General features: G+C 40.3%; 1 protein-coding gene across 2 annotated transcripts; it reads right to left on the reverse strand.

Annotated features, from left to right (window-relative positions):
• Window positions 1-37: 37 nt before the first annotated feature.
• On the reverse strand, window positions 38-18,874 carry LOC145212442 (uncharacterized). Of its 2 annotated transcripts, XM_080080556.1 has the most exons (13): window positions 18,693-18,874; window positions 18,327-18,497; window positions 7,805-7,983; window positions 7,234-7,484; window positions 5,317-5,440; window positions 4,863-4,946; window positions 4,350-4,534; window positions 3,643-3,830; window positions 3,004-3,102; window positions 2,637-2,744; window positions 2,310-2,476; window positions 1,899-2,012; window positions 38-1,696 (listed from the first exon to the last, which is right to left on the reverse strand). In XM_080080556.1, the coding sequence occupies exons 1-13, from the start codon at window positions 18,777-18,779 to the stop codon at window positions 889-891; spliced, it is 2,565 nt and encodes an 854-aa protein (XP_079936682.1). In that variant the 5' UTR covers window positions 18,780-18,874; the 3' UTR covers window positions 38-888. The 2 variants fall into 2 exon arrangements, with proteins under 2 accessions (XP_079936682.1, XP_079936683.1); XM_080080557.1 differs by lacking the exons at window positions 18,327-18,497; window positions 18,693-18,874 and adding an exon at window positions 9,799-9,859.
• Window positions 18,875-19,346: the final 472 nt, after the last annotated feature.

Below are 19,346 nucleotides of genomic sequence, written 5' to 3' on the forward strand. Positions count from 1 at the left end.
ATCTGACCTTGAACCTTAACTTAAAAATAGACCAGAATAAGAGTGGTAAAAAATATATTAAAAAGTCGACGTGCGTCGCAGTACGAAACCAGAAAAAGAAAAAAACACAAGTCACGTGATGTAACACGGATGGGAAGGAAGTTCTTGTACAAATTCGCAAACGTGGGCGAACAGGAAGGCTGCGAAAACGTACAGCAATGTTGAAGTGATAAGCTGGTTGAAGAAAATATTACTTAGAGGTTACAGAGGGTCAAGTTGGAATGCGGAAAGACTGGAAACGTGGCTAATGGCAATTGGACGGTTAAGTGGACCTATAGGAATGTGCTGTTCTGGAGTTTTGCCAGATATTAATGTTTGAACACGTTAAGGTATCGGTGTATGCTGCTATGTGGCCCTTAAAACAGTGCCGAAAGGTGCCAAAAAACGGGTTACAGGGAACAAGGGGGCAAGTAGTCGTAAGGAAACTAAATCACAGTCGCGAGGAAGCCAATACACACACAAAGAGAAGCGAATGAAGAAGAAACCAAAAGAGAGAAAAAACACAAAAAGGAAAAAAACTGCAACGGAGTGGGGGCGCTAAAGGGCAGCGGATCGAATGATTGTGCTGGAAAATCTCTTTAAGTCAGTGAAGGCCAATATGAGTGCGCGAAAAACTAGATTCTGCTCAGTGTCTAAAAACATAGGCTCAGCGCCAAAGCGCGGCGTCCAGTCGGCAAAGTAAAGGCTACGTATATAAGAAGAAGTCGGGTATGGCACATTGCGTACGGAAATAATACTCGGTGTAACAAACAGCCCTGACTGAAAGCGTGATTAATGGATACCCGTAAATGGTTTGATCATAGCAGTAGCTGTTATGGCACAGTGAGGAAAATGGCACATATCGCCCGGTTATCTCCCCTCGGTGGACGGAAACACAAAATGTGTGCAGTTATTGAGCGGCGTCGCAGGCTTGCCACTGCCAGGTGGTGAAGTTTCACAATATGGAGATGGCGGTTTGCTGCCACCGTTACACAAGGTGGTATTTTGGCCGCGCGACAATCCAAGGTCAAAGGAGAAGCGGTGCGACGGAGAGTGATTGTTGTTGTTCAAGACCTCGTTTTCGTCGCTTTTTCGTGCCCGCGCTCGGCCGCCAGGTGGTGCTCGTAAGGCGTCGTCCAGCGCGGCAGTCCTGCCCGGTTCAGGCCATTCAAACTTTACAGAAGATGCGGGTGATGCGCTCCGGTTTAAGTCCTTTGCCTGGAGACAGAGTCGCGCAAACGGTGAACGTATTGTGGGTGAAGAAACGCTTTTCACGACACCGAGACGTGGAGATGGCGCTTCATCGTTGGGTAGAGGGGAAGGTGGCGCAGTATTGTTATCTCGCAGCTTCCCAAGTCGGAGTTTAGGTTTCCTTCTAGAGCTGCGTGTGCGCTCTGGAGACGAACCGGAGGAGTTATTAGCCTCCGGCGGGTTAGTACAGACTTTCAGTTCTTTCGGTGCCGGCAGACTGTTGCCGGACAACGAGCGTCGATGTTTTGGGGTTTGAGGACGTGGTGGGTCAGCCGCTGGGGGCGCGGTTACAATTGGGGCCGGAGGACTACGGATGGACCCATTCGTGGATGGGGTGGTGACGTTTTCGCCCGCGAGAATACGAGCGTAGCGACTCAAAGCTTGATGGACAAACTGGTATTGCTCCCATGTCTGGATCATACCACCTCTGCAAACAAAATGCGATGATTAAACGCTAAAGTAAAAGATCACGCTATTCAGTACAAGCAGTTGAAAATAGAAGTCCGTTATTTTCAACACAAAATTTTAAATATTTATTTGGATTTTTTTGACATCCAAATAACTGACTAGTCGGACATGAAACTCTGAATACATTATCATAATCAAAGTTAAGGAAACTCCCATAATACCTGTCAAGCCGCATTTGAGACACGATCCGGAGAATATCGACTTTGCCGGTTTTCAGTAGTTGTTCACAGCCTACTGACACCGCAATGTAGCAACCTGTTCGACCAATGCCAGCACTGTAACAAAAAATGGTGGTCACAACCAGTTCATCCATAGGCAAAGTTCGGGTCTGTGTACTCTTAAAAATTTCAAATAAAGTCCCTAGCGCCAAAATATCAATTGCATCATTTAGTTTCATTAGAAATGCTAGCCTTTTTCAAAATTGTTTAAGCCTGAAATGGAACTAGCTAAAGAAAAAATGTCCAGATCAAAACTTTCGGAACTTTTACCAACTGAAACTTTAACAAACAAAATCATTCAAATTTATATTAGTTCCTAAACATACACTAGTATTGCAATTTGCGTTGATATACCTGCAATGCACAGCAATCGGTCCATGACTGTCCTTCTTCCATCTCGTGACCTCCTGGACGAGTTCAAGCAAACCTCGCGTCTTTTCAGGCGTCTCATGGTCCATCCACGTTGTGTACCAATAATGGTTTACCGATCTTGATTCGCCGTCAGTGTTAGTCAGAGTCAGCTGTACAATATAACAGTTCATTAAAGTCGTTGATTTTACGAGTAGAAAAGACATTGCTTGTCATATCAGAAGAATTTTACTTAATTGAAAATTGCTGACATGGCAATTTTGCTATTATGTCTATTCTAAACCATACATTGACAGAAAAAAGACGACGTACCGATCGCACACTGAAGTGTTCAAACTGTCGGATTGATTCTACTTTGACAGTTACACCACCGAAGCATTCGCTTTGGCCAACATTAATTGGAAGGTAGCGGCTGCATTTCTGCAAATAAAAAACAGGTTTAGCTCTGCCCCTTGTTAATTATCCCCAACACAGTAATTAGTTTGTGAAGAAAAAAAAACATTTCGTTGCAACTAAAAGTAAATTACATATTTTAGTATATTGCATAACAACCCACTAGAGGAGAAAAATCAGTTTGGCGAGGATTTTTGATGCAGTACATAGGTTAAAATGCCCAACCAAGCCCCGTGAGACAGGGAAAATTTCATTTAGATCGATTGAACCTGGTTATGCCTCTTACCTCTTTCCGTTCCATCAGCTTAGTGATCATTATGATGCTTCGAACTCGTTGTTGCCACGTCATACGCCAAAAGTCGTCAATCGTGTTTGCCATTGGCCCCTGCGCGACAGACAAACTTGACAGGTCGAACGGGTATATATGTGTGGTTATTTATAGCTAGACAGCACAAGGGAATAGTTTTCGAGCCAAAATGTCAACGTCCATGTATGCGACAGGTTTTGGCCCAGCGACAAACGTGCTTAAAAGCAGACCACAAGTCACACCACGTTGGTGGTCACACATTATATTGTTCTTCTGCTTAAAAAGATCTAGACATAAACGTTAACATTCACGCATGGTGAAATCAAGATTTGGTAAACAATACAACGACAAACAATGCTAAAACCGACATTACTCTGGGCTTTTTCAGCTTGGAAGCAGTAGAACTAATTCACCAGCAAACCCTTGGTGAAAACAAAATCGACTCTAGTCAAGCTTTATCAAAGAAATTGCATTCGAAGAAGCTGATGCTAAATAGGCGAAATGTATGTGCCTTATAACTAGAACTGGCTGACTTCTTTTTAACTTTCATTGGCTTTTACACGGTAACGCAAGGTCTTTAATACGACAAAAATTCAGAGGGAAATATGTTATTCGTACCTGTGTGGCAATGAAGGCGGAATTTTTCAATGTCACAGGTACTGCTGAGGATGGAACGTCACGTACAGCTTTGCTTGGGGATTTGAGAAACGCGCAGTTCCTCACGTAATTCGCGTTAATGTAGGTCGAGAGTGCGTCGTCCTCTTCATCACCGGGACAGCTTTCCAAAACCACTCGGCTATGTTCGTCTGTAGAAACATATTAAGGGTTAAAATAATTTTTGTTAGAGGACATCTAAATTGAAACTGATAGTCGCTGGCTATAAACAAGTTTTAGTGAGGAGTTGGTAAACTTTTATTTTTGTTTAACAACGCGAAAAATGACTATTAGGTGCAGAGGGAGAAAAGTAAAACAAAGTAATCTAACCAAAAGTTATGAAATACACTGCACTGATATATTATAGAACTTTAAGAGCTTTTTATTTGCTCAAAATAAACGTTTAACATTTTGTTCGTCTGTGGGTCAACTGAGCACAGTTTCAAATGCCTATTTGTCATGCATGATATTTGTTTTCATTTGTTTCCTTTTGGTGCGCGGTACTTTCGATGATACTATTATTTCCCGTAAAATCCCTTGGTTAACAGCAGTGTCGCGTTTTCGGTATTTATTCACACATTATAAATAACCACGCCTATAGTGTGATTCAAACTCTCAACGCCAACGTCAGTTCTTCCCAATAGGGAAAGTCCCGCGTGGTCGTGACGTACTTGGCAAAATTGTGCGGTAGCGATTCTTAGTGCCGTGGCCGGCGATGCTAAAGTGTTTCTCCGAAGGATGGTTCATAGGTATTTCCCAGAATTCCTTCTGCAGTCGCGTAAGGTCACACGCCTTGTTCTGAATCTCGTCCGGCAGAAGCGGAGATGAGGCTTGTTGGAGATAGGTCAATGGCTTGCTGCAGAACAAAAGCAACGTATTTTGATCACACCCATAAAAAACTTAATCACAATATTGATTTTGCACTCAAAATGCATATTTCTGCATGTTTACATTCAAAAAAACAGCCGATCATTTAAAACCATTTTAAGACAGTATATTGCTCCCATACAAATGGACTTCAAAATATTTTTAATTACAATAAAATCAACCTTTCAGGGCTCGTTTGGCAAGTATATACAAGGTTAATATTATGCCTGACAGCAACAGCTTATAGGCTACATATTGCAAGAAATTGCTACCTGTTTTAGTAATTTTAAATTTTAGTTACTTTTGAGTATACTTACGGTGATTTTGAGGTAGCAGGATTGGAAGAATTGGATTTCTCGCCAGCTCTTAGTGAAATTGTCAACGCAACATTTGATCCTCTTCTGCTCAACAAAATAAAAGTGTTAACATTATCAGTAAACATGTGCAAGTTTTTAAACAGAAAATCTTATAGTATGCACCTATGAATTAGGCTAAAACCAAGATGACTCAATTTGTAGGTAAACATGTCATCTTTTCACAAATATATGTTGAATTGGATAATTGTTAATGTTGTTTGACTTGTTTAAACTTATTTTATAAGAAACTATGTATTAAACTGCAGTTATTCATCACAACCTTAGCTGAGTTGCTCCTTTTGAAAAAAAAACATGCATACAAAAGAAACAGCATCAATTATATAACTTATTTTGCAATGATCTAAACTGCCTCACTAAATTTACGACACTATCAATATTAGAAAACAAATGTTACCTTTCTAAGAGCCCTGGTTTGGTCCTGGACTTCATACTTTTACACAACAGGGGAGCAATTTTGTCCTCTGCTTCAATAGCTGCATTACACACGCTTCTATAATCGCTGTCTCCAAGCACATAGTCTGCAAACAATGAAAATATGCATAATTAGGTCATTTTTAGTGCATAGCCTTTGTTTAATACTATACAATCACAGGCAATCAAAGTTGTTAAAGGCTGTAATATTTTTACATTACAAGACAATTTAAAACCGTGCTTGTGATACAGAATCAGTACAAGACAAAAGCAAATGGAAACCAACAGGGTGAGTGTATTTCGTATTTGGGCGCGCGAGTTACCGCAGCACGATACCTGTCACTGCTTCTAAATAATTTACGCGGCGACCTGGTTCAGTGGCGGGTGAAAACCACGAGTGCGATAACCAGCATGCAAATCGTTCCAACTACACCCCGACTTCCGCCAGCTCGTTACTAATCGGATTCAACGCGAAAGGCGCACTTCCAGCGGCGATGCAATTACGGATGATTCGCTCGCCGTCGTACGCAGCAGCATCTGGGCCAGCACTGGGCGGTTGGAGTCCAGCGCTTGAGCCTTACACGCCGCGTTGATGACAGGAAAGAGTGACGTGCTAGCAGCGCACTGCTGACTCAACCCAGCCCAAGCGAAAATAAATTCTGCACAACGCGCCTCTCTTACAGTTAGATAGGCAACGTATACTCTTACTGACGCATGACGCCATACCTTGCAGAATGCTATTTATACCACCCACTTGCGTACAGGTCCATTAATTGAGAACCACTGAACGCCTAAATGCTTCCCAATAAATTTGAATAGATAGCTATATATCAACCCGTTAATGGCCGTTTTACGCTTTCATGCAAACCACACAGTGCGTAACTCTCCCAGCCACATTTTCACCTCTGGTTGCCTGGCCTTACAAACACAGCGTACGTATAAACAGCAGTGAAGGGAAACATGGCTCGATGTGCCTGGAAATCCTATCTTAAAACTGACTACTTGTTCCTCGCTTAACTTCCTATTGAATGCTACACAACCTCTGCTAACCAAAAGCAACTATTACTTACCCACTATAATACAAATCAAAATCTGGAAGCTATAGGCAGCAGCTAAAATCGCTTGGCCATATTGACTGAATGTCACGAAGCCATTGACAAGACAGACAGCTATCTGCGTCCGTATTCTGCTGACACCTGTCAAGAATACTGGCGTACAATTGGCACGATCGATCGGATGTGTTTCGTCATCTGACGCAAACAGCCTTATGGCCTCGTTTCGTTCTGTGGTGAAACAAGTGCTGTATTCTGCCTGTCCGCGCTTTTACTGTCCATAAATGCCGCCCCAACCTACTATGTGGGCCCGTGAGTCGTTCGAGCCTCTATAAATACGCTTATACGCGCAGTGATGCGAGCTAAAGGCGCCACACGACTGACTGCTGTCTCATGGACGCTTCACCCCTGGGTTTAAAAACTGACTGAAATTTTTTTTCCCACAAAAAACATTTAAAACTGAACATACATGCAAATCGCACCCCCGCTGCTACACGTGCGAAAAGGCTCAAGTTGTTCCTGCCCGTGCTGACATGCCGAAGCTGTTCTGCTTATCGCGGATATGGCGCAAGCGCGTTTAGTACGTCACCTTTCTTTTTATTTAAATGGTGACAATACCCGTTGCTATGACTACCGCTGGTGCGTTTACGTGTGCGTATTACAGTTTATCCGACGATTGTGTGTCACCAACACAGGATGTGCACTTGCTGTATTGCATTTACAGCGTATACCATCTGTTAGCAAATACTAAGAGCGTAAGATACGTCGCCATTGCGCAAATCTTACGCAATACAGCAAACACTTTGAATATAAGGAAGGTTAAATATAAACCTTACAAGTTGTTTTACCTGGATCAGGAGTGTATGGTAGGCGCTTCAAGGCAGGCACCGTCGTGTTTTGAAAGGCCACGGATGCGGCCAAAAACTTTAGGGTTTTCGGTCGTTCGCACACCGAATTGTCGAGACTTCTGAAAGAATTGTTCAGCGGCTTCAACGCGTGAATGATGACGTCTTGTTTCGAGTCACGTGGACTCGGAGGCGACGGCGGCGGCGAGTGACTTGAATTGGTAAAAGTGATGTTTTCAGCAGAGTGTGCGCTTCTAAACAAAAAGTAACAACAATTAAGGCATGTCGATGACGGTGCATAGTAAGTGTGCAACGTAGCTTTATTATAGGAACGTAAGCTTTATTATAGGTCAGCAGGTTTAGAGTGGTCAAAGTGCAAATTATGTCCAACCAAGGTGCAAGGCAAGACTTTGTTTTGACACAAAAGAGATTCTACTGTAGCACATGGTTTACTACAGCTATCAAGAATGCTTAAACGTTTCCGTAAACGTGAAGGCGTCATTCGATAACAAATTACACTGTGCGCAAACTTATTGTTATCTGAGCATCTACCGTCGTCCTTGGTTTCACTTACCTCGTGGACGAATCGATTTCGGTTTCTTGCACGATCTGCATGTTGGATTTATTGCAAATTATCGGTTTTATTCCACTTAACGGCACGCTTTCCTCATACTGTGCTTCGTCAACAGTTGGCGTCAGGTTGCTACTTCCCACACTATTGTAATATTTCCAAGTTCTATGTGCGCTAAACGTCTGCAAAGAGATAAATAAGATGATAAATGTTATCAAAGAGCTGCATTGCTCCTTACACCATTATCTATTACGTTCCAAATTTATATCAGCGTTAATTTTAACGCCAGTAGTCATTTAAGGAACTCTAATATGGTAAGCTAAGATGACAAACATTCATATGGGATAAGCCCTAAAGCTTTCATGCAATGGGCTTAGCGTACTATGATAACTATTTATTCATAAATTTGCCTAATGTATCCAACACTGCTGCATAAAATCACTTGAACTGGACGTGCTTCAGCAAACAACCTCGCTTGGAATGGACAAACTTGCAACAACCACAATGTTTACAGCTTAACTGCTACAGTGACCATTCTTTTAACAACGCGCGAAGTCAGCTTGGCCAATGCGCAAATCAACACCAGCTTTAAACTTGATACAACACAAATACGCATTGTGCAGTTATGTGAAGCCTTAATAAGCTGCCTCTTTTCCAGTGGTTTTCAACCTCGACCCTTTACAGTTATCCGATTACTCTTCAACCCTTTCGAGAATCTTAAATTCAAAAACGAGTCTTTATGGAAACGGAAAACTCAACTGTTTTTCTTATTAAATGCTAGATTTTGTGTTTTCACTTTCCTGTAGTCATGAATTAATGAACCGTCGCAGTCCTTTGCTTCACTTGTAAGGAGAATTCAATAATAAGGAAAGATTTACTACGTTAACTGCTATTTTTTAGATCTCACGACGTCACAACAATTGCTCTACGAAGACAGAGATTATATTAGCTCCGAATTTACTAGAAACACAAGAAAATTTACTATCCAGCTATAAACGCACTGCTGGTCCTCTGTTTTGAAATGCGGTACACAAACAAACCACGCAAACTGCCAGAACCGACGCCCACCACAAAGTTGTAGGTTTGTGGCCGAGCAGCTGCCACCAGAAAAGCTGCTAAGAAGACAAACAACGCGATGTAAGGCCCCTGACGCGTTGTAAACAGCAGAAAAACGAGTGGTTTACGTGGGCAGTTAAGTCGCATGTTATCAATACAAAGCTGCGAAAACTTACAACATCGTATTTGCACAAGGTACGGCAACTATTCTTCGCGCAATCGTTGAATCCCGCGCGACAAGCAATGAAAGGCCACGACTGATAAGTTCTACTTGCACTTCTTCTAAAACTTCCTAACACAGATACACATTTCTAAGCTACAATATTGCCTTGGTGCGAGTAACGCTGTTTGCTTGATCTGTAACTTCGGAACAATGTCCTTGCTTGACTAGTTGGCTGGGAATATAGGAAACTACGTGTTATGTCCGACCAAACAAGCAACTAATACGATCAATCACTTTAACTCGTGCTAACTGCTGACCGCATGAAGTGTCCACTTGAGAAAATTGGCGACCTTAGGATCAAAATTGGCTGCTTGGGAGCGGTCCTCGCCTCAAAGTGCTTGCGTATTAATTAGGGTGAGAACGCGAGGCGGTGCTTCCGCCTTGACAGCAGGTGGTGACTGTGGCGACCAGATCAGCGGGTGACTGTGCACCAGAGATCGATAAATCCGGGCGCAGACATAATTCCCAATTTCCTTTGCTTGTGGTGGTTTACTCAAAGAGAAACTAAAGGCCTTGTTTGTACTGAAAGATTTTTATTACGAGGGTTTAAATAAAACCTGAATATTATACAGACCATAAAAATCTGAAATACATTTTTTTATGCCAACATGACGACAAACAAATGTCGCGCTTGATGAAATACCGGAGACAATACGGGTCGATATAATGAACGAGATTCACCGCAAACATGTTTTCGACATTTGAGCGCCAGTCATACCTGTCTTTCGGTTAAGAATCTACGACAAGGAAACGAGTCGTGAGCATATCCCGTGGCACACGTTTATGACAACTCTAAACGTGAATAGAAACTGCTACCTGAACCCTTGAAAGGCAAATCTACTCAACTGACAGCATACCATAGGTTTCTGCCACTATGGTTCACTGTACCCTCTGTGTATGCTGGTGCACCTCTCCAACTGCGGGAAGACATGCAACTTAAACTGCACTCAACAAATCTAATAGCTCGCTTCCAGCCGTTGCATTCACAATCATAAGTCAACCAAAACAATCGACTCCACTTTCACTTCAGCAATATAAGCACAAAACGGTTAGAGAACAATAGATGGCGTCACGCTTCCGGTCACGTGAGAGCCAGCGCTGCGGTGAAAAAAGGGGTCGACCGCTGCCATTTCCTGCATAATTCAGAAGGGGGAGAAATGCAAATCCATTTCTCGTCGCGACGGAAGCTCATTTTACAATGGACTCGGCGGCCGTAAGCGGCGATTACTGTGGAGTGCGATCGGAAGCCCGGAATAATGGAGTAATTAATTGGGTTGTGAGCTTGCAAGGAAAAAGCGGGACGGGCTCGAGGCTGCCGAGGACGGCGTCGTTTGAAGGGCGAAATATCCGCCTGCCGCGTAATTGACACATCCAGTAAAGTGTCAAGCGACAGAGGCAATACAGTAAACACGATTAAATAAACTACATCCGCAAACGGCGGTTTGAACTTTCAACGACTGTTGTTGGGTGCAATAGGCAATGTTGTTTTGCATGTACTGCAGACACAAGCGCAGATATATTATGTGTACATAAACCTTAAAAAATCATTTAATAGCCATCATAGGGGTAAACGTCCGGTCGATAAAATATAGCGCACAAAAATATCATTCTGAAATATATAATGTTGGCTAAAAACACAGCGACCAGGTGTATACATCTCATAACCCCACCTAGCGAGCAAAATTAACAAAAACTGTTCGTGGAGAATGATTTAACTCAAAATATAAATACTTTACTCTGGAACCAATCCAAAATGTAACCAAAAATCCCACACACTTTGTTACCGAATGAAGTCAGCCAACAGACTTCATTTGAGACTGCGACCCGACGGTGAAAGTTTTAAACCAACAATGTATTATAGAAATACAACGTCACATGCACAATATACAACACTAACAAGTTGAAATAACCAACCGAAACTCCTCAATAAAGTAATAAAACAAAAATAAGATGCAAATACTTAAAAGCAAAAAAAAGCATGTGCTACTAAAATGCCTTTTTGTTTGGTGTGGACTTTGCAACACTAGCAATTGTACAATAATGGATTATATTCTAAACCCGGGTGGGGTTTTAGCTTGCATAGTGGAATGAATTGCCAATTACAATTGTAAAACTATGCACAAATTTTCATTTAAAACTCAAGAACAGCCTCTAAGAAAAGCAAACAAATAACCGATTGCAAGCGAATAAAAGTTTCAATTCAGCATACAAAGCATTGGCTGCAAACAAACACAAAACACTGCGCCAAACCTTCGAACAAAAACAATTACCTTTGGACAAAGCGGTAATCACCAAACAAAAAAGAGTTTGTGCGCCACAATTCAAAGAAAACTGCTATTGGCCTTACTGCCTTGTTTGATGCTTGCAGCCCTTTTTGACAAACGCACGCCAGGGGCAAGGTGCTGCTGGACTTCGCAGTTGCAAAATTACCGACTAATTACAGTGACAAGCTGTCACAGTTTGCGCGACAAAGCAAGACTAATTTAGTTGAGCAAAACGACTTCCTGTAAAATTATGAGGCATTTAAATTGACGCTAATACACCTGGCATTTATTTTAAGCGCCGTAACGATGACAAACGGTTATGGCATTCTGGTTACAATTTTTTTTAAAGCGGTACAGTTATTTCTGTAAAGGGTTAAACCACAGACTAACGATTTTTCGACGAATTCCTCCAGTAACAATTCAAAACATTTTCATTCCTTCCTATTATACTGCATAGTAGATGCTAACCCGTGCTAAGGTCGTTGAAAATGAGGCCTTTCATCAAATTCACAGGTCATATTCCCAGAGCTAAAGTATCTACTTCCAAATCACATTTGAAAAGGAAATTCCTCCCCTGAAGTTTTAAAATTTCTCCTGGTTGGGAACCTCTGAGTTATAGTATCCAGCTTGTATACTGGGTACAAATACATTAAAGTACTACAGACAAACGATCTATTTTGCAAATCTTTTTATATAACATATGATTGTGAAAGGTACCTCAGGGTCAAACGGACAGTGAGCTTCTTTGCAAAAACCCAACTAGGGCTTAAAATAGCTTCGAAAACTTTTCCTGGCGACACCAAATCATGACCGAATGCTTTTGTACACAACTGTGTCGTCATGTATTTTTTACGCTTAAATGAATGTGACACACGGAACGCTTTGGGCAGTTTCGCGCCGAGTTGAAGCGAGTATACCACAAACACAGAAATAGAAAATGCAACTTTCCGAATAGAACATCAACAAAGTTGGTGCTAAGGGTAATTTGCCGAAACTGTATGAACGCATTGCATACGACTTTCGCAAAGTCACGTGACACAAAATTTGACTGCATACTGTGACCTTCTTTTAAAGCCATTTTAATTTGTCATAAATCAGGCTCTTTCAGGTGGTTTTAAAACCATATAATACAAAAAAACTAACATTACAAAATATCTAATTTTCACACCACATGATTTTAACGTCTTGAAACTGTGAAAAGAACAGCAAAATGCGAAACTGGTCTTTTATGATCCGTTCCATGGATGCAGGAAAACTACCCTAGACTAAATGTGGAGAAATCGCATTGAACAACAATCGATTAGAAAACGAGCAGGCCCGTTTCCAGGCGCATTGAAAGTAAACTCGTATTCAAAGCAACAAGGCGGACGATGATTGAGGGATTAATGTCGGCAGCAGAAACAACGCAAATATTGGGCCGAGTAATTAGTAAAGAAACCCGATACCTTTGTCCGGCTTGGTAAAAATCGTGGGAATGGATCGTCATTTTAGGATTTCAAAAACATGATATTTACATCAAGAAACCACAAACCGCCGGTCTGGGTTTGGAAAATAAGCCTGAAAGCAGTGTCATTGGCAAAAAGTTCTCTATTAGGAAACTGCTGTACTTAGGGTTAGCGCAGTTTACAGGTCCATGAACACACATACGCTTGTTTGTAATACGCAGCAGAGAGCTAGCTGTTTCTTAACTTATTTTCCGTATGCGAAAAATCAAACGAAGTAAGACCTAAAAATATTGCCGTTGAGAAATGTATTCAAATTTCGAATGTTTTTCAATATAGTTTAATGCATATTTCCTGAGTACTTTCCTTGTGCCCTAAGATCGTGATAGTAAAGGTGGGGAAACCCTTGGAACACCCCTTAAAGCAGCGGTTCCCAAACTGGGGTCCGCGGTCCTTTAGGGGTCCGTGGGGCAATTTTTTGGGGTCCGCGAAGCGGTTGAAGTAATTCTATAATCTTTTTTGGCGTCAGTTTGTGCCACTAAATAAGTTTAAATCAAAGTAGAATTGAGAATCGACTGTCTCCATTGCTAAACAATGGCCTTTATTGAATGACAACTATCAAAAATGCAATTGTTCGCGCACAATCGTAATGTTTTTTGTCCTGTTTGTGATGTCATATGCTGTCTTTGTATGATTGTTATGCGCAATTTTGCATAATTAGCTAAAATCCTGCAATCAACTTTAGTTTTTATGAAATACACATTTAGGCTTAAGGACCGCGAGCCCTCGAAATAATGGCAAAGGGACCGTTTTGAAAAAAATATGAAAAAGTTTGGGAACCACTGCCTTAAAGGAACTCCCGGGAATTTACTTTACTCATGTCAAAATCCAAACGTTGAGCCAAGCATCCACTTTTAAATCAGTCATTTTACTTCACGACGGGTTCCGAGAATGAACATTTGTTCAACGTATTACACAGGTTTTTTCGTCTTTCCGGAGATGGCACTTTAAAACATAAAGTGTAGACCATTCGTGAAAGTTCAGTTTTTAACCTTTTTCTGTGCCCTATACTTCATGAGTTTGGTCATACTTTTTAAAAAACGTTTCAAATAAATGCGGATCACAGATACGTGAGCTTTTGCGACACCAAGCGGACATCAAAATTCATTACTTTGTACCAGCCATATTTGGCCACCTAACGACGTTCATACGAATAATAAATTCCATATTAAGGCGAATGACATTCGATCAAAGTATAGACACCAAAAAAGCTTGTTGATCTTATATACGAAACGTAAAAATGCTATCTGATGTTATGCAAGTAACGTTTCTTGTTTTATGTAATTTTTTGTTTTCACAAAGTTCTGTCAAATGCATTGGCGTATTTCTTGTAAAATTATGTGGTGAAAATTATTCAAACTTGACGAAAGATTTCAAACAAGTTTGTAAACTTATCGTTGTGTTGCGAAAATTTAAAAATGCACAATTCCAGGATGGCTATCTACTGACATAAATTATTTACACGCCTTGGTCACATTTTTAGCCCACGAGGCCATGGAGAAGTTACCTTTGCGAAACCCCTGTAGCCTTACAGCCAAACTAGGTCACTATGCCAAAAGACAGTTGTAGTGTTTATGAACTGCTGCTTTTTTAGGAAACAATGTTCGTGCAATGCAACACAGCCTTCTGTAAATGAAATCTGTAGTTTTGATTGCGCAGTACAGCGTCACATCCGAATCGTGTTCAGTTGTGGCTATAATCAAATTCTAATTGTGAGTAGAAATACACGCAAATCTATCTCCAAGAATTATTGACTTTTGCACGCACAATGTAGGCTACTTCGAACAATAGTGTTTTTACATGCAGTTATTTTAATTCTTGATTTTGCATTGGAAAAGCCAGCAGTAACCAAAAGAGTAGTTTTAACTAAAAAGCAACAAACAGTTGGTCCTAAACCTCTTCAGAAGAAATCTTGATCCATTGACAACAAAACAAATGCAGGTATTATAATTCGTGTTTTGGGGATAGCCAAGCGGTAACGAATACAGTAGTAATAAACTAACAAAACCCAAAGCTAGTCTTGAAATTTTACAACAGAATCCATTGAGAAAAAACAAAGTCTATTAAAAAGGTCACAAACCATTGATCATGGCCTGTGCCGCCGTCAAATGATAATCAAATATTAATCAGCCTACATCACGTATATCGATAAACTGCAAACTCGCTGACAGCAAGTTTTACTAGAAACGCGAAACATGTTGTAATGTGTGCTTAGCTTGTCAGCGTGTTACGCGTAATTTTATGGTTAAGGGGACAGTATGAGTAAATTTGGTTGTTCGATAAAGAACCAGTAAGGAAGTCACATGTTTCTGCCAAGAAATCATGATGCTTTAACTATAGTTCACAACAAACGGAAGTTGGGTACGTAATATTGGAAAGTTTTCGGAAACTTTCATACAATTAACTTTTGAATAGCTTTTATGGAAATAGTATATTTTGAAATCAGCTGTTTGGCGCCTAATATTTTGTAATTTCGAAATATTAAAACTGCCATAAATTCATTGCACACGTAATTCTAGTGACGCACATTTTAAAAGCTTTAACTGATGTATATTAATCCTAACAAACAACTAAACACCAAAAACACAAAAGTGCTACATTCAAAGATAAATTCCTACGTCCTTACTGTACAAATTCCGGTAATACTTTTGAATAGAAAACTGCTTTCAGGCTGGTTTATTTGTTTCATTTGGGGATAAATATGTATCGGAGATGTTACGATTGTGGTCACTGTTTTCCCAGGCACAACTACAATACACCGGAGCCAGTCGATGAGTCACGGCAAAGTTGCGAAACAATTGTGAAATTCGACCAAGCTCAAACAGCGAGCCTTTCTCACGAAACACAGAAATACATTTGGCGATCGCTGCGCAACGGCAGTTTTGCTGTACAAAATGCGTGGGCTTTTGGCCACAACTTTGCCGTAAGCAAATAAAGGATCTTTGGGGAGTTTCGAAACCCAACAACTGGGTCAACTTTTAACCTTCGGCAGCTATCAGCCCTGTGACGTTACACAGGTTGTCGTCTCTTAAAGTGGGTGGAATATAGGGGACGTTTGTACGTTAGGTATGGGTATGGCATAAAATGACTGTACAAAACCGTTTTTCGTATTTTAGGAACCAGCAACAAACCAATCCAGAATCTACAGAGAAGGTTCAATCCCAAAACAAGTATTCACGAACGATTCTCTTTACAGAGTCGCAACCTGAATTACACTGTGGCCGATGTTGTATTACATTTCGCGTATATTGTTGTACGAAGCCGCAAAGGTTGATGTTGATCTGGTCAAAAATAAACCGTTACGCACACTTGGGAACTATACACGCCCGACTGGCGGTCATTCAACACCGCAAAAACATAGATACAATCCCGACACAACACCAAAACACAGAACAAGCTCTGACGCACGAAAAAGCTTGAGCAATTGAGCGCGTACGGACAGGTTAGAAGGTGGAACGCTGGGTGTGTCATTTGTGTGTGCGCTGGGTACACAAGCCTTGCGCTCCATGAATGAAATTTAAAGGCACCGTATAGGGTCAAAGGATAAACGCGGGGGCACGCAGCAAATCAAATCGACCTGATAGCGGACGCGTGCTGGCAAATAGTAAGCCTGGTTAAGATGTAACCAATTGCGTCGGACAAGTTTCGGGGTTTAGCTAACCTGGTGCAATGTTTGCTGAACCGGCTCTTGTGGTATTTTGCAATAAATAGTTTTAAATGAAATACAATACGAGTTATTTTTACAATTAAAGCCTATAACAGCAGGTCCATCGATGGTAACTGATTCTTTATATCAGCAAAATCCGCAAACACCGCGTGCAGCCCATTTTCAAACATAAAACTGTGCTTTTACAGAAATCGTCCTGAACCAAAGTGTCCCCATTACAGACGATTCAAATTACGGATAAGAATCGATATTATTTACATTACATCGTAAAACGAAAATCACACACTGATTAAAGTGTACTGAAAGCTTCAGTTTGCCATTTTCAAACATATTCAACGGGTAAACAAAAATTTACCTAAGATTGAAATGCTGTGTATATAACTCAGTAACGAATAACAACCAAACCAACAAAACAATCTTGCCACTTAATTTTTGAAACAACACACGGTATGAATTTTACGTAGGTTCATAGGATTCCTTGCAGTATTTAATCGAATCAACATTGCGTACATCCGAGACAATACTTGAACATTAAGATTGTACGACAATAATCGCGCTTGTTTGTAGCTAGACACAGGAAAGTATGAGACTAATGTACAACCGACAAAAATACTCTTAAACACAAATTGACATCAAATAAGATTGTAGCAATACTTCAAGCCATTGGACGTCACACAGAAATTGCTTCGCCGACCCCAGTTTCAAAACCAATGATTTGTTTGAGTGTTATCAGTTCCTTATTTAAACTGAGTAACGTTTGAACAACAAAGCATGTCGCTTTTTACGTCTATTTGTGCCGTTATTTTCCTCATTAAACTTATGAGTAGATCCGTATATAGTGTTCTAAACAGAGAAATATTCTAGTTCTATCTTCTGGTCATGTCGCTTTTGTCGCGTTTTTTTTTGTCCGGCTATGCATTATTCACCAACGCAAGATCGCAGTATATTTTTGTAACATGCAGCAAGGAGTTGAGGTACTTAGGGTCAACCGATTACGTAACACTTATTACGGCGCAAGCTTTCACTGGCAGTCGGCGACACAATCAAATCACGTGGAAATGTCATTTGCGCAACATTTCCTGGACACGAAGGGCTTGTCAGTCGAGCACGAAGCAAGCTGAAGCTGATACACGCGGTTGTGAGAAAAAGACCCGATGCCGTCGAGTTTAAACGCTTATCCCACTGTCACTATGTAGTTGCACAAAATATGTTACATGTCGAACCAAACATTGTAAAACTTCAGCCTTTTGTAAAAACACACTTATGTACAAAATTTTGCAAACTTTTTTGGAAAATTGGATAATGCTGTGGAGACATTATAACCTGAATTAAAATTTGTTGAAGGTCAAGCGTTTCGAAACAGATTTGTATTAAAATTGTAAAAGCAAAGACGTGTTATGGCATACGAAACACAACGCACAATGGGCATTAAGAGCTCTGTATATTTAACCAAAAAATAGTCAGGGTAAAATTCTGCAGCAGTTGCATAGCATCATGCACATCAAACTGCTTGCTCAATTAAGCTCCATATCAGATTTTGTTAAATTTCTGCGCAGACTGGTGCCCTCGGAAAACGGGCATCATTAACTTCAAATAGGAAATTGTTTCACTGCATGGGAGAAATGTCAGGCAAATGAGCTCATGCGCTGCATGCTTGGCAAAACAACATCAGTCATTACAAAACTTGGCGTCAATGAAATTTGAGGAAAACACCATACATGGTACATGTGTGCTTTCAATCTGCTATGAACTAGTCGAATTATTCAATTATTCAATCATTCAAACAGTTGTGAATAAATATAATACCACTTACCAGAATAACAACTATGGCAATGCATGCTATAGGCACAAGAATAGCGACCACCAGTGATGGAGCATCAGAAACAGGCGACTCTGTTGCACTTTCACCAGTGTCAAACACTTCATGTTCATTGTAGCTTGGATTAACTCCTCGCAATTCGGGTACAAAATCTTGTTTTCTGCCCTGTAATTTAAAAATGTATTGAATATTTATCTAACATTACATAAATTTCAACAGCAAATTCATGAATTTGAACAGCATCCTCAATGCCCTCAAATCATTGCTTTTATTGACTTGAAATAATTACACATATATATTTCCCACAATAAGCAAATACTAAACACTGGTATGTTAATGTACATTTAAACTAATACCTACATTAATGCTTGAAAAGTTGAACTGATTCACTTCAAAACTGTTGGACATGTTTGAAAAAACTTCATTCTGTTGACCATGTGTCACCATTGTTGTGTGCCAAATGTACAGTTGCTTCAGTCATAAATTAACAGTGACACACAAAGATTAAACCTATAAACATTAACTCTTCACACATAAGAACAATATTTCTTATCAGCGTAACACAGAAACAGTGAAAATTAATGCAACAGCTTGTTGGATTGCATATATTTGATTACTATGAACCTTACAACACAATTGATCAACTGTTTTCTGCCATAAAGGTACATTTCTTAATGTCTTAAAGTGGCATCTTAACTGATATTAGGTACTGAGTAGTTTTATTTTACTAGTCTACACCAAGCCACAATGGTGACATTTTAACAGTAATCTTTTAACCAAACAAAAACTTTAAATCTGGTATTCTGGTTTAACACAACTGAAAAACAAAACTGTGATTAATGTTTTAGCAATTTCACAATACCATTTTCCAACCAACATTTTTTCATACATTTATCAGGCACTAAACTAAAAACTGTTCTTAACTGGGCCCTACCATGCAAAATTTGTACATTTTTGATTGCCACACCAATTTACAACTTGCAATATTTTTAAACTGACACATACAAAAATACG

Source organism: Phallusia mammillata, chromosome 2 (genome assembly GCF_965637545.1).
Source record: "Phallusia mammillata chromosome 2, kaPhaMamm4.hap1.1, whole genome shotgun sequence".
NCBI lineage: Eukaryota > Metazoa > Chordata > Ascidiacea > Phlebobranchia > Ascidiidae > Phallusia > Phallusia mammillata.

Bases quoted from the DNA above. Each gene is read 5' to 3' on its own strand.
- LOC145212442 (XM_080080556.1), bottom strand. From the start codon at position 18,779: ATGGTGACACATGGTCAACAGAATGAAGTTTTTTCAAACATGTCCAAC. The intron at 7,984-18,326 runs GTAAGTGGTATT...ATCTCTTTGCAG, and splicing joins TTGCCATAGTTGTTATTCTG to ACGTTTAGCGCACATAGAAC. The intron at 7,485-7,804 runs GTAAGTGAAACC...CTTTTTGTTTAG, and splicing joins GAAATCGATTCGTCCACGAG to AAGCGCACACTCTGCTGAAA.